This window comes from Cyphomyrmex costatus, unplaced genomic scaffold, assembly GCF_001594065.2.
Source record: "Cyphomyrmex costatus isolate MS0001 unplaced genomic scaffold, Ccosl1.0 scaffold135, whole genome shotgun sequence".
NCBI lineage: Eukaryota > Metazoa > Arthropoda > Insecta > Hymenoptera > Formicidae > Cyphomyrmex > Cyphomyrmex costatus.
The window spans coordinates 1,221,664-1,235,781 of NW_017275337.1; the positions used below are offsets into that span (position 1 = coordinate 1,221,664).

The window sequence follows — 14,118 nt, forward strand, 5'->3', positions numbered from 1 at the left end:
CAAAAATAAAAAATTATAATGGACAAAGTTGAACGCAAACTACGATGAATGGATCACGAGTTGTCTCCTAAGAACGTGCATCGTCACTTCAACGAAGCAATTTACGTAGAGGCTGCATAAACTGAATTTATGTAGGATTTTACATAGAAAACCTCGAGAAAAGCCTCTATTATTCGCATTGCTAAGTGTATAACAAGATAAAAGCGAATTTATTACGGTCCGTTCATGTCGATTGTCTCGAATGAATATTCCGGAATGAGAAAGACGAAATAATTGTGGCAAACAATTGGGTTATATGAATAAAGATATACACAAATATTCTAAAACACAAGACAGGTACAAAGACGACTTACGTCTTTCGAAAAATTACGATGCGACAAAATCACCGCGATCGATGCGTTAACTGAAGACTTAATAGAGCAAGAAGTAAAAGTATTTCTACATTAATATATGTAAACGTCTCGAGAGATCATTCTTGTTCGATATGTGCACGACGTATGTAAAATATAAAAAAAGATAAGAAAGTGCAATTTGCATTTTTTCTACAATATATCACATTTTCGAAAAAGGGTGACAATAAAAACGTTGGAGATTCTCCCAAGGTTCTCTTTTCAAGGCATTTTATTGTAGATCTCTTATTTTTGGAGAAAGACTTTTATGTACCATTTTGCTGATTTATCTCGTCGATTATATGAGATTGCGCGACTCAAACGACAATCATAAAATGATATCTCAATTGAAGACAATACGTGAGATTAACAGCATCGTATCACCCGGCCGCAGAAGTCGCCATTATCTTTCAAAATAAAGCCAGTCTGTTGTAAACTCTAACGGGATTATTACACAATTGGGGCTACGTAAACATCATGTCATATCATCTGCACACGCATACATGCATGTGCAAACAAATGCCTAATATAGAATATAATAATATAAGTGTCGATAATAAACACGAAAGGAAAAAGAGCGATGGCTTTCTCGATCGGGTTATCAGACCCCCAGGGAGTCGCCGTTATGTTTTCGTCATACTTATCTCTCCTGCCACACTCAAGACAACAGGGATTGTTATTGACATTGCAATCTCGTCGTCGCATGCACACGACTCCATTTAAATCATACAGCGAAACATAAAATAAAAAGAAGAAACGGCTATTACTAAAATCAGATCGAGTTATTATTAAAATCTTCTACGGTTTCCTTTAGTTCTCGCTTCATTTATCAATTTTATTTTGCTTCTGTAAATTGTATTGCTTCATAAAAATAAAAAGTTATTCATCCAGTACTATTTTTTACTGTCTTGTATAACTCTTGTTTTTCCTCATTATTTCAGAATTTTAATTTTCTTTGGCATATAAATGCTAATAGTTTGTTTATATATACCAATGTATTCATATATGTATATGCGTATCAAATAAGACGAGACACATTCAATGTATTTATTGCGTCGATGACCACCACGGCATTAACCTTTAAGTAGATAAGTAGTTTCACAAAACGCAAATAGGTAGTTAAAATGCTCAGAATATCCTAAAAAACTTATTTCTATAATTACATTTTTCATTATATAATATACTATATTATAGTTAAATTTATATTAATTGTATACACGCTAATAAAATAGAGAAATGTAAAAATAATGAACTTTACCTATACACTTCTCGAAAATATTCTTTATTTTCCAGAATAACGTTTCTAATAATGAATTTTCTCATGTTGTTTCTTAATACTTATTTATTAAGAAACATATAAAAAAAACTCAGACAAAAAAGATTAAAATATAAATTTTAATATTATAAAACACGAGTGGATAGGTGGGGTATTGACACCATAGTACGTTCTGTCATTGTTTATTGTTTTAAAGTCGATGAGCCACTACCACCTCAATCTGTCAAGTAATTAACATTAGGAAGATAATAACTCGATAAGCTCTGTTACCCATCTAAAAATATGAAATATTAAAAACACTACTGGGTGTTGTGATCATTCCATTTTTTTTCATTTAAAGTGCGAACTTGACATTACGCCTCAACCTTCTTACCAACGTCTTCATTATACTCGTTTTATTAAGTGGATCACGCTGATAACGAGTTTAACATACTCGAACAAAGGCAGTTCCTTGAAGATATATTAAGTTTGATTCATATATTTCTGGCTCATGCTTCAAGCACGCTAATGTCTAAATATTCTCTTATTACATAATTTCTCAAGTTAAAAATGTTATTAGCGGCAAGAGAATTATTGCCTCTGGAAAAAATTTTTTTTAAATGCGACCATTATAAAATATCTTATTATTAAATCGATATAGGTACTTAATAATACCTTGTCATAAAGGGGCGAGAAAATTCATAAAGCGATTTTAATATAATAATTCGATTCGATTTGTCGAACACATATAAAAGCTTGTGCAGTGAGAAATTTAAAAAAAAAAGATATTTAATTATCATAAACAAAAATTAGGTCTTTTCTACGTTTTTACGATATTATCTCTCTAAGTGCATTATATAATATACACTTAACGCTTATAGTCTGCCCTTGACGTTTTCATAATACAAGGCCAACGCGAAATTACAATTGACGTCGTACTGCATGCGCGTCGGACAGAAACACAATCAAATTTTCATCGACAAACTCGTAAAAGCTTTGTGATATCGTAGGCGATGATCGTCTATTATCGACAATAATAGACTGATCATGTCAAATGTCGCGATGTGCATCCGCGATGACTCGAATAAATATTCATATTTTATTGTCTAGTTATTCGTAAATAATTTATGATATTTAAATCGCTACTTTATCTACAATAATAATATTATAGTTACATTATGCTGAATCATTACCATCAAAATACAATTAATATTACTATGCCATACAAAAGATATTAAGTAGGTAAATAATAAAAAATAGTGAATTTTTACTCTTTTAATAGTCAAGTTTTTTGTGCATTGCATTAGAATTGTATATTATTATAACGAATACATTACAGTGTATATCTATTACTTATAATTTTATTCATAACGCATTAACATATACTAATGCGGTAAAATTCCAAATTGTAAAAATATTGTCGCTTGAATATCAGCTGTTATTGCCACAAAGAAAAGAACCGATATAAATAATACATATCTAAATGTTGCACATTGGATTGCAAAATGTGTAAGTTCGGAAAGAAATTTAAATAAATAATTTCACTTAATATCATAATAAGAGATAAAACGAGGTTTAGATAAAACAAGAGGCAATTTAAAAAATTAGAGTAATTAAATGTAAAAAGAAAAACGTCCAAAAATTATTTCATTATTTTCGCATAATATGGAAGGAATTCCAAAACTTTATTGAAATTTTGAAAACAAGATACTAAATTTACGCAGAAGTCCGTTGAGAAGAAAGCCATAGGGATTTCTAGCGAGATAACTAGCGTAAGTAATGTGAGATGATTTGTTATCGTTATCACGGGGACTAATGTGAAAGTTGAGAGGTCGTGGTGTCTACGTACGCAGGGGGTCTTCGATAAACTCGGCGACACTTTGTTTATACAGAAAATTTCGTGCGCAAAAAGCAGAAATGTACAACTTTTTTTAGTCTCTTCGAATGATGAAATTCACAATTTATTGATAAAATAGAAAAACAGAGATGTAAAACAAATGTAGAGTAAACAGCTATTACAAATAACCATTTCTTTAATTGTTCCTCGCGATTTGCGATTTTTTTTCTTTTTCTCTTTCAGATATTTAGTTAAGTTCGATTTAATTGAGAAAATCTAAAGGGTATTATTATTATTTATAAGTCACAGAATAAAAATTTCCATAATTTGACTGATTCACATATTATCAAACTTGATGGTAAGGAGAACCACAAAAGGAACATTCATGTATGCGTAATTTAATCTCCTGGGTTTGAACTTGTCTGCTTTTTAGCATAATGTTCTACATCGGAAGCGACTTTTAACATCTTTTCTTTTCCGTATAATATGGCAGACGATCATGCAACAACACAAGTAAAAATTGAAAAACTATTTTTAAGCGTTAAACAAATTTATTATGCAGAATAAATAAAAAAATAAATTAAAATAAATTGATTAAAAATATTATAACATAAATTAACGTTACGATTTTTTCGCATAAACAAGGTAATATTTTTAAAAACTGATGAAAATTTATTTTAAAAACTTAAATTTTTAACTTCTGAACGAAGTAAAGAAAAAAGAGGAAGAAACAAATGTAAAATTTCACGATTATTTTATAATATTGTATACATAATACAATACATAAAATATGCAACAAATTATGAATGTGATACTTTTGAAGACTTAATTTAACTTTTATCAATATTTTTCATTTTATTATATTCTACGAAAGAAAAATGTAAAGCTGAATATCAGTTTTATTTAGCGCCAACAATCTCCGTTTAGAAAAAGCCTCTTGATCGCCATCTAACGAGCGACTATAAGAAACTGATGCGTTTGATAGAACAGAGAACTGTACACTTATATTAAGCAAAAATTAATTAATTATAATTAACTTATATGTTTAATCCCTTTAAAGTTAAACATGTCACACAAAATATATATGATATAGGAATTACGTATTTATATATATACCTATATATACATATTTATATATGTATATATAATACAAATATAATTTATATTAATTTTGGTCTTGCGTTTAACAAAAATATATTGCATATATATGTACATATATTTATTTTTTATTCATATTATATCATAATTGATATAAAATCGTATATTTTATTTACTATTTTTAATTTTAAAAGAATATACGTATAAATATATACAATATATAAAGTATAAGTATTTATACATATATGTATTTCATTTCAAATAAAGTTAGGAAATAAAATATACATAATTATATATACATGCAGTATAATCCTTTCTTTAATTATAATTAATTACATTTGCACTAACATGTTAATATTCTTTTGAATATTAACTTTGCCAATCCTGTGATAATAATATAATAAACTTATGAAAGAACATAAACAATATTATTCGAACTTTGGTGATGACGGGGGGGGGAAGAGGAGCGTCTCTATGCCCTCCCTCTTTCTCTATCACATATAGCAAAAGATATTCTTTATCTGCACGATTAGTGCACGTGCGAGACGTATACTTAACACCACCACCACCGGCATCAGTTCCGACACACGTCGAGTTCTCGGGAAGAAAGGCGATAGCCATCACAGATCCAATTTTGTCGGTAGATCGAGTTTCGTGCCCTACGTCGTGCGTGTTAGTATAATATAATAATAGAGTCGCGATGCAGACGGTGGGGCAACAAAGATAAGGAGCGCCACATCTCTCGTGAGATCCTTCCGAGAAGATCCTCGTTTTCGTCTGAGCGCTGATTCATCCCCGCGAGATCGCGGATTATCGCACCAGCGGGAATATGCAAAGAGTAGGCGGATTGTAACCAACACCGAAAATTCATTCTGCCAAATTGAATTCATGCGACTTTCGAGATGAGACTGTTTCAAAATATGATTGTCCGTCCTTTTTGCTTCGTGTTTTTAATGGGCGATTAAACAGTAGTAGCAAGAATAATGTACGATTAAAAAAATGTGTATCCATATAAAATAATAAAATTATATTTTTAACACTTTATTAATTTTATATAATATTAATTTTGTATGATTATAAAAAATTAAGTAACTTACAATATAACAGTGATCCTGTAATCATGATTAACGATCCCCCTTGATTTTTCACGAATGTTCAATAAATGTTTAATAAATTAATATAAGTTCATAGAAATTTCTTTCTTATTCTCGAAATTCGCTTTGACATTTTTACGTCTATACGTTTTACGTCTATATTTATCTCCAACATTTTTAATGGCATAATAACATCGAATGTTGCTAATAAAGTGCTACTAAGGTAAAGTTTAGAGAAATATATAATATTTAACGATGTATACCAACTTAATTTTTCTCATGTCAATTTTCACGCATATTTTTATTCGAATTTAGACAAAGCTCTGATACAATCTGTATAATTCTAAAGTTTAACACGTCAAAGTTGTGTTATCTCTTTTATTAATTCATATTTTTATAAATGTCTTTTAATTATCATAAAATAGACTTATTTCCTTGAAAAAATTCCCACAGACAAAGAATCTTAGATTAATTAGGTCCGAATGACCGTTTGCGAGGAAAATTCCATTACGTAAAAGATTTTGCTTTGCAAATGTAGCACTTCCGTCGCCGTGTCATCGTTAATTCGTTCATATCGCGGCCGAGCAAAGATCGACAGATGACAGTGCGAGCAATCTCTCTGCGTTAGAACGAGCCTCTTTATCATTTATTAAGTATGCCAAGTATCCGAATATCCGTGAGAATCCACACGCGAATTTTGTGTCGTGTACATTAAAATCTGCACGCGTCACGATCGTCGGAATTACGTTATCGCACGCATCGGTCACGCGCCGTGCCGCGTCGCGCGCCGATCCAAGCACGGCGCGTGGCTGCTTATATGAGTGTACGAGTGCATACCAACACGAATGTTCCCTGTTTGTCGAGATATTACTGTAAAAATAAAACGAGCAATATCCATTCTTTCCAGATAATTGCCGATTAATTTAGAGATTCGCCTGTTCGAATTTCACGCATAATTCTCTGTATATATACGACTGCATTCCAAAATTCACTGCTACCGCTAACGAAAGTCTATAGTTTATGTTGCATGAACTGTATAGATTTTCAGTATTGGTAATGAATTTTGGTACACTGCAGCCTATATATCTCGTTGCAATTTCTCGTCTCATCGTCATTGTATACCTTATTTATGCCTTGTATATCTTACAAGCGATTAGATAAATAATCTTGTCAATCTCTCTTCTAGAGTGCAAAACGTAGCGATATAATCGAATAAAGAGTAAATTAGAAAGTGGTACACAATACAACTTAATTTCTCTACACACTAAAAAAATCTGATAATAACAAAGTCCACACGATAGTTACTAAAGCTTTGATGAAATAATTAAATATTCAATTAATATGACTAAAACTAATTAATTTAATTTTTCTAATTATTACCTCTTATTTTTTTAATTATTACTAATATTATGTTGGGTACTATTAGGTTGGATATTATTATTATGTTTGATAATATTTATTAAATATTGCACCAATATGTTAAACAAAATACGTAAATACATTTAGTATAATCATCGAATTTTTTTTCAGTAGTAATATTGAGAGAAATTGTGCTATTTATATGTGCAAGAAAGAAGTAAGATCATCTTTTTTATGTCAAGATATCAACGTTTGTAAGCTTATAAAATATAAATGTAGAAAGTGGAACGAATTTCTTTTAATTTATGTGCTTTTCACAAAATGTCATTTATCGCATGACATTAATAGATGAATTGAAAGTATCATAATCTGTCAGGTTTTTAGTAATGTTGCGTATAAAAGAATGTACGATCAATGAACAAAAAAAATGATTTATTCAATCAGTATTCTACTCTTTTGTTCCGACATATAAAATTGGACAAAACATATATCAATCAATGAGCGTCTGTTCTTTTACAATATATTATTGCCCAAGAAGTTCTTTCTTCTCCGTGTTTCTCTAATTTTTTAAAATTAAGTTCTGTATTCTTCTGAACACGATGTAAATCGTGTTATGCAATATGAAATGATGATATTCGGGATGGACTCCCATAATCTCGACGCCGATACTTTTTGCTTAACCTTGAGACGCGCCTAAAAATATAACGTTTAACACTGCATGATTGTACAGCGTGCGTTATTTTTCAAAATTATAATATGACCTCTCTATTATCAATCAATCCAATTGATAATTCGATGTATACGTTTACATGAATTACAATGAGAACCAGGGTTGTCAAAAAGATGAAACATACAAAACGTTCGAATTCTTATTTGTAAGCTCTGTAATTTAAATTAATTTGATAACACTATATTATAAATTTTTGTTTAATTTTAATTATATTTTGTTCCCTATTGTTCTATTATTTAAACAATAGGAATATTAATATTTAAGTACAGATATTTTTTTAAACTGTTCCTGTTTTATTGTCCTATTAAAAAAAAAAAGGGAAAGAAGAGGGAAAAGGTTATTGAGCTTTCACGCTGTAGGTTATTTACGGAAAGCACAAGCTATTTTATTCGTTTTAGAACGGCGCCGTTTGAAGTTTAATATTTCAAAAATAATCGATGATAATAATATCGCTCAACGTCTAATGTTCATCCGCCTCATTATAATGATTATTTCGCTGCAAATTGAAGCGAATTCGGAGCGAGTTTAAAATAAGGGTCTAAAATTAGGATAAAAATCAAGAACGCCGCTGGCGATGCAAAGCGATTATAGGAGCCTTAGAAATCAGGATGTAAGTATTCCTACCTTTACTAATGTTGATTTTGCCGTCCGCGAGAGCTAGGCAATGCGCATCGCGGAGGACATTCCGCATCGTATTCGGTTTAGGCGCAAAGTCTGGATCGTCCGCATCGAAGGACACGTTTTCCTCAAATTCCGTCAACGTCGTCGCCTCTGTCACGCCTCGTCGATGCATCGTGAGATGCGAACAACGATGCGAAAACCTTGAGCTATCTAAAACATTGCGGGCAAGCAAGAAACGTATAAAAACATCATCATCCATACTTGCGGAATTGTAAAATTCACGATTATGCTACGGGTGTATTTCCATTATGACACGGAGAATTGCACAAAATATATCATATATGCGCACTTTTTGTCATGTATAACTCTAATTACTTGAGTACTCAAAATGTTGAATATAAATTCACTGAAAAAAGTTTGGTAATAAGTAACTACCTGCAGACGTAGCTTGTTTAGCATATTGGTGCAATATTTATTAAATATTACCAAACATAATACTAATTAGCTATATAGTAATAATTAGAAAAGTAACATAATATACACATATATACCTAAATTGACAGTAACATTACACACACACACACATCAATGTTATAATTTTCTACTCAAAATAATATTTCATGTTATATTATGTTATATTTATATTGTTAAAGAGAAAATTATAATATTAATGTAATTTATACTATTAATTTGTTTTTATTAAAAAATTAAAATTATAGCATTTCGTCACTTATAAAGCACAAATGATCTCAGGAACATTATAACGTTCCAGTAAAGTTGCAGTGATAATGTAAACGTTGGAGCAAAACGATGCTACTGTGCTGTATGGTTTTATATCAATCGAACATTTGATTGCAATTATTTCACTAAAGCTTTTAGTAATTATATCATTTAATTTAAGCTTGATTATTATTACCAGACTTTTTTCAATATTTTTATTGTGCGCCATACGTCATTTAATCATTTTGACTCTTTCGCCGAGATCAAGCCAGTGAGCAAACTGAAGTTGGCGGTATGTCGCGCGATTACAATATTATGCAAATTGCGCAGCGATAATTATTACCTGTAACTCGTAACGATAATGCGAATATCACGCCGACATGTTCAGCTCCGCACTTGTCGTTGCCGTCACCTTCGCGACATTCACTATCGATTTTACGAAAGATTCGGAGCCGTTCTCTTTCCTCTCTCTCTCCTTCTTTTTCGTTGATCTACACGCGACGACAAGCGGCAGTCGACTGACACCTGATGTACGTTATCGCGCAAAAAAATCGTCATGAATGGCCTCGCTGACGAATGGCGCGCGGCCAACTTCAACACGATATCACAAAGACATGAAGTTCTGTCGCTTCTCATTTTTCTTTCAGTGATATGCGATTTGCAAGATCGATAAGAGCAACTTATTCTTAAATTTGTCTTTTTTAAACTCTCTTCAGTTCACGTTTTGGTAGCAGAGAGATTAAAATTTACGATATCTTCGTGGCTTTATTATAATACACATATTGTCGTATAATACTGTCATCTACAATTGGCGCACTCTCTGAGATACCACTGCATGTATATTTTAATTTTTCGAAATTTTCAGAGGGAATTGCAGTGTATGTCAAGCTGTGGGTAAAAAGAAAGCGATACATACAAACGCGTATGTAATGCTAAGAATTTGTTTAATATTTTCGAACATACACTGCGTTTTGGCACACTCTGCGAGACGCTACTGCGTGTGCGGGTTTCTTTTAATTTTTAAAAATATGAATTATTCAGACACTGTAGTATGTCAGAACGTGAATGGTGAGGAAGCAATACATATCACATGTAATATAAGGGATTTCGTTTAATAAAGCAACTTCAGAATGTATATTATATATTCTATGCGCTCAACAACGATTGAACTTATTTGAACATCATAATTTATAGCTATTCAAAAAAGGAAGAAAAAGAATCTTACCTTACAAGCCTGTAAAAAAATCTATCACAGAATAGAAAAAAAGACAACCAATTAATGCTTCATGTAGATGTATATATATATTTCATACAAAAATAACACTTCTTAGTTACTAAGAAGTAGTAACTTCTGTGAAATTATGCACAGTTCGATGATTAATAATGTATCTTATATATTTGATAATATTAAATCGATTAAAAAGCTTGCGTATATCTTTCACAGCGCATATTATTGCTTTGTTATTCTGTGTGTATATATACATATATATAAAAGTTATATGAAAATTATAAAAGAATTTTCTCTAGTCGATAAAATTCGATCAAATATTGTTATTTTATTAGCGTATTATAATAAATATATAATTGCTTAGGCAATGTGTGTATTGTTTTAAAATTTTCTGTATTACTTTAATATGATCTAAATTATGTTGCATTCAGTACAGTATATATAATCAGTATGCATAACAAAAAAAATTGTATATAATGTATGTATGTACATATATATAATTGTTTATTATTTTAAATCTTCTTTATTGTTTTTAAACAATGTCACTATATTTTTATTTTATTTTTAAATAGGAACATTCTTAAAAACTGAGTTGCAAAGATCTTTGTAACATCTAAAATATTAATATAACTACGCAAAAAACTGGAACAGGATAGATTGTACAAAAATAATTTGTGAATAATACATCAATTATAGTATATACAATATAATACACTATTACGTATTGGATGCCTTTATTCGTTCTTCGTACGCATTCCAAAGTTCTTTTTTGTATTCTAAAATGGCTTTCAGATAACCGTTACGCGCCTCTGTGATACCCCTACCAACAACTGCCAAATCAGCACCAGCATTAATAACTGATTTCGGATCATTATATTGCTGGCCTAGCCCATCTACACTTTTGGTAAGATTGACACCAGGTGTCAACTGAAGTAGTCCGGGTTGTGCCGACAGATTGGATTGGCATACGAATCCTACTACTAAATCGGAGGCTTCCTCTGCCATTAAAACTGCATTCTTTAAATAATCACCGGTGGTCAATGCACCTTCGCATGACATCTCGGCGACTAAGAAAATGCCACGTGGTTCAGTGATATTATCTAAACTTTTCTTCAGTGCGTCAACGACAGATGCACCTGATACCGGATGTACTGTAATCAAATCGGCCCATTCGGCTATCTTATAAAAGCCGTGTCTGTATTGTAACGATACAGTGTTACCGATATCGCTAAACTTGCGATCCTCCATCAATAAAAATTTATGCTGCTTCGCTAATTCTTTAAGACGAGGAATAAAATTTTCGTTGAAGTCCTCTATGATATCTACGTGAATTTTCAGCACGGCGATATAAGGTCCTGCTACGTTTGCTAATTCCAAAATCACATTTATTTTTGTTAGGTCTGCTGCCAAACAGAGATTCGTTTGTTTTAATTCCATTAGCTCCAATAGTTTTGAAGCCAATGGATTTGTTGTTAACTTTGCGCGTTTACTATACGGTAGTTTCAATCTGTCATCTGGCACATCTGTAAGCAACAGATATTAATTTATATACACATACACCTATTAATACATATTTACAATAAAACTCTTATCTGAACATCTGTCGAAGGATAAGAAAGAATGTCTGATAATCATGGTTTGGACAAATAAGATTCATTAGCTTTTCTCTTTATCAATTTATATTAGTTTCAATAGTACAAATTGACGTTCAGAAAATAGGAGCAGATTGAGCAAGTTGAGTTCTTATTATCTGGCACCATAGTTCTAGAATAACATTTCAGGTACAAGTTTGTATATTTGGAACTGATTGTGAGATATTTGGAACTTGTTCATATAAATGGAATGCAGATAGAGTTCTACTATACTATATGCATAAGCATATAAGTCATAAATTGAAAAATAGTAATATACAAATAAGTTATAAAATGTATATTACAAATAATTTACCTTGAACGGAAATGCTTGGTGCACAATTTGCTGCTAAGTAATTATCAACATCTTTGACTATTTCAGGCGTGATCTTTCCAGCCTCCAGGAGATACTTCATAAGCTGCGTAATTACGAATAAACTCTTAACTTTAATCTGATGATATTCAAGATTTTTTTTGCCACCCTGCTCCCTATCGATTAGTACATAAGCTTCTGTCACATTTAAATTTTCCTTCTTCAAGACATCGACAGTTTCTAAAATACTGCTACCACTCGTGATGACATCCTCAATGATGACACAGTTTTCACCAGGTAAGAAAATACCCTCAATTAACTTCTTTGTGCCATATGACTTTGCCTCTTTTCTCTTCATTAACATAGGAATTTTCTCTTCTACTGATATCAGAGTAGCTAATGGTAATGCGGTATATGGAACACCACAAATTCGGGATACTTTTGTAGGATCATCCACCAGTGTCCACAGAGCTTTTGCCAATTTCAACTACAATAAAAAAATTAATAATAATAACATATACACTATGTGTGTGACACATAAGACCAAATGCTACTAATCTGTAATTAACTGAATTGACAGAACTTACAACAAAATTTCTGATTGTATAATCTATTGTCTTTAATTTTTTAATATTTTCATCTATGTTAAAAAAGGTACTATTACTTAATAACAGTTAATTACCATTTATTTCTACTAATGTAGAATAACTTTGACATCGATTTAATTTATCTTTCTTCTTTTTCTAGTTCTAAAAATTAGAAAAATATGAGGAGTAAATTTAAACATGATTAAAGATAATCCACACTGGTAGAGAAACGACATTTAAATCAAAATGCTTACCATTAATTTTGGATGAGAAATTACGACACGTAGATCAAAATATACCGGTGTTGTTAGGCCAATTTTCGTCTTAAACTCTCCGAATTTCACAGCTTGTTTATCATACAGCTCAACAGCCAATTCTTTCAAAAGCGCTATCATTTCGACTGTAATCATAGCGACACATGATTAAAATAAATTTTCATGTTAAACATTTGCCGGTAGTTGCAAGTATAGTGAAAAAACGTTAATAATCGTCAAATATAACTTGTTATTTTTTTTTTTACGATTCAGGGGCCACGTACCTTTTTTTTCTTCTATGTTGATCTTATCTCGACACTCGACTACTCCGTACTCGAAGATAATAAGTATGACAAATCTTTTTCAATATTCCTCAACTCACTCACACGTGCAGGTGAACTGTTTTATCAGTTATACAATATGTATACATATATACGTGTACCATGTTCCGAGAAGCGAGAACGTCACGTGACTTCAGTGCTGTGATTGGAATTGTCCACTAAGAGAACTAGCGTTTCTACGGTCGGTATAGTCAGTTTTCTATAGAACTGTGTATTCCAGAATTATTCTTTTCAGTTGAACTATTAGATCTGTTTTTTATTCCTACTTTTATACTTTCGCCCCAAATTATCATCTCACTTTAATTTTCAAAAATATACAATAATGTTCAGCTTCAGAAAACAGGCTTTTTCTTGCATGTGATGGTTTTTCTTATTTTTTCCACAACACACAATTGGTTTTATTTTATATAAAAATGAAAATTAAAAATTATTAGAGTACAAAATAATAAAATTGAAAAAATTTATAGTAATGCGTATACTTATTACTTAATAACGTTTTGAAGCTTTTATTATTATTTTACTTTCTTATTATAGTTATCATACTTTATATAGATGTCAATAATACCATAAACACATTATAAATGTTATATTTTAAACAATTCAATCATATTACAACAAATAATGAATATTAAATGATACAAATATAAATTAAAATAAAAAT

At 31.0% G+C, this 14,118-nt stretch overlaps 1 protein-coding gene across 1 annotated transcript; it reads right to left on the reverse strand.

Annotated features, from left to right (window-relative positions):
• Positions 1-11,048: 11,048 nt before the first annotated feature.
• Positions 11,049-13,257, reverse strand: r-l (rudimentary-like). Its single transcript, XM_018551201.1, has 3 exons — positions 13,117-13,257; positions 12,279-12,762; positions 11,049-11,854 (listed from the first exon to the last, which is right to left on the reverse strand). The coding sequence occupies exons 1-3, from the start codon at positions 13,255-13,257 to the stop codon at positions 11,049-11,051; spliced, it is 1,431 nt and encodes a 476-aa protein (XP_018406703.1).
• Between the last annotated feature and the right edge of the window lie 861 nt (positions 13,258-14,118).

Coding starts and splice junctions, on each gene's coding strand:
- r-l (XM_018551201.1), bottom strand. CDS start 13,257: ATGATAGCGCTTTTGAAAGAATTGGCTGTTGAGCTGTATGATAAACAA. Junction 12,763..13,116: donor TTTCTCATCCAAAATTAATG/GTAAGCATTTTG, acceptor TTTTTATTGTAG/TTGAAATTGGCAAAAGCTCT. Junction 11,855..12,278: donor ACCAAGCATTTCCGTTCAAG/GTAAATTATTTG, acceptor TGTTGCTTACAG/ATGTGCCAGATGACAGATTG.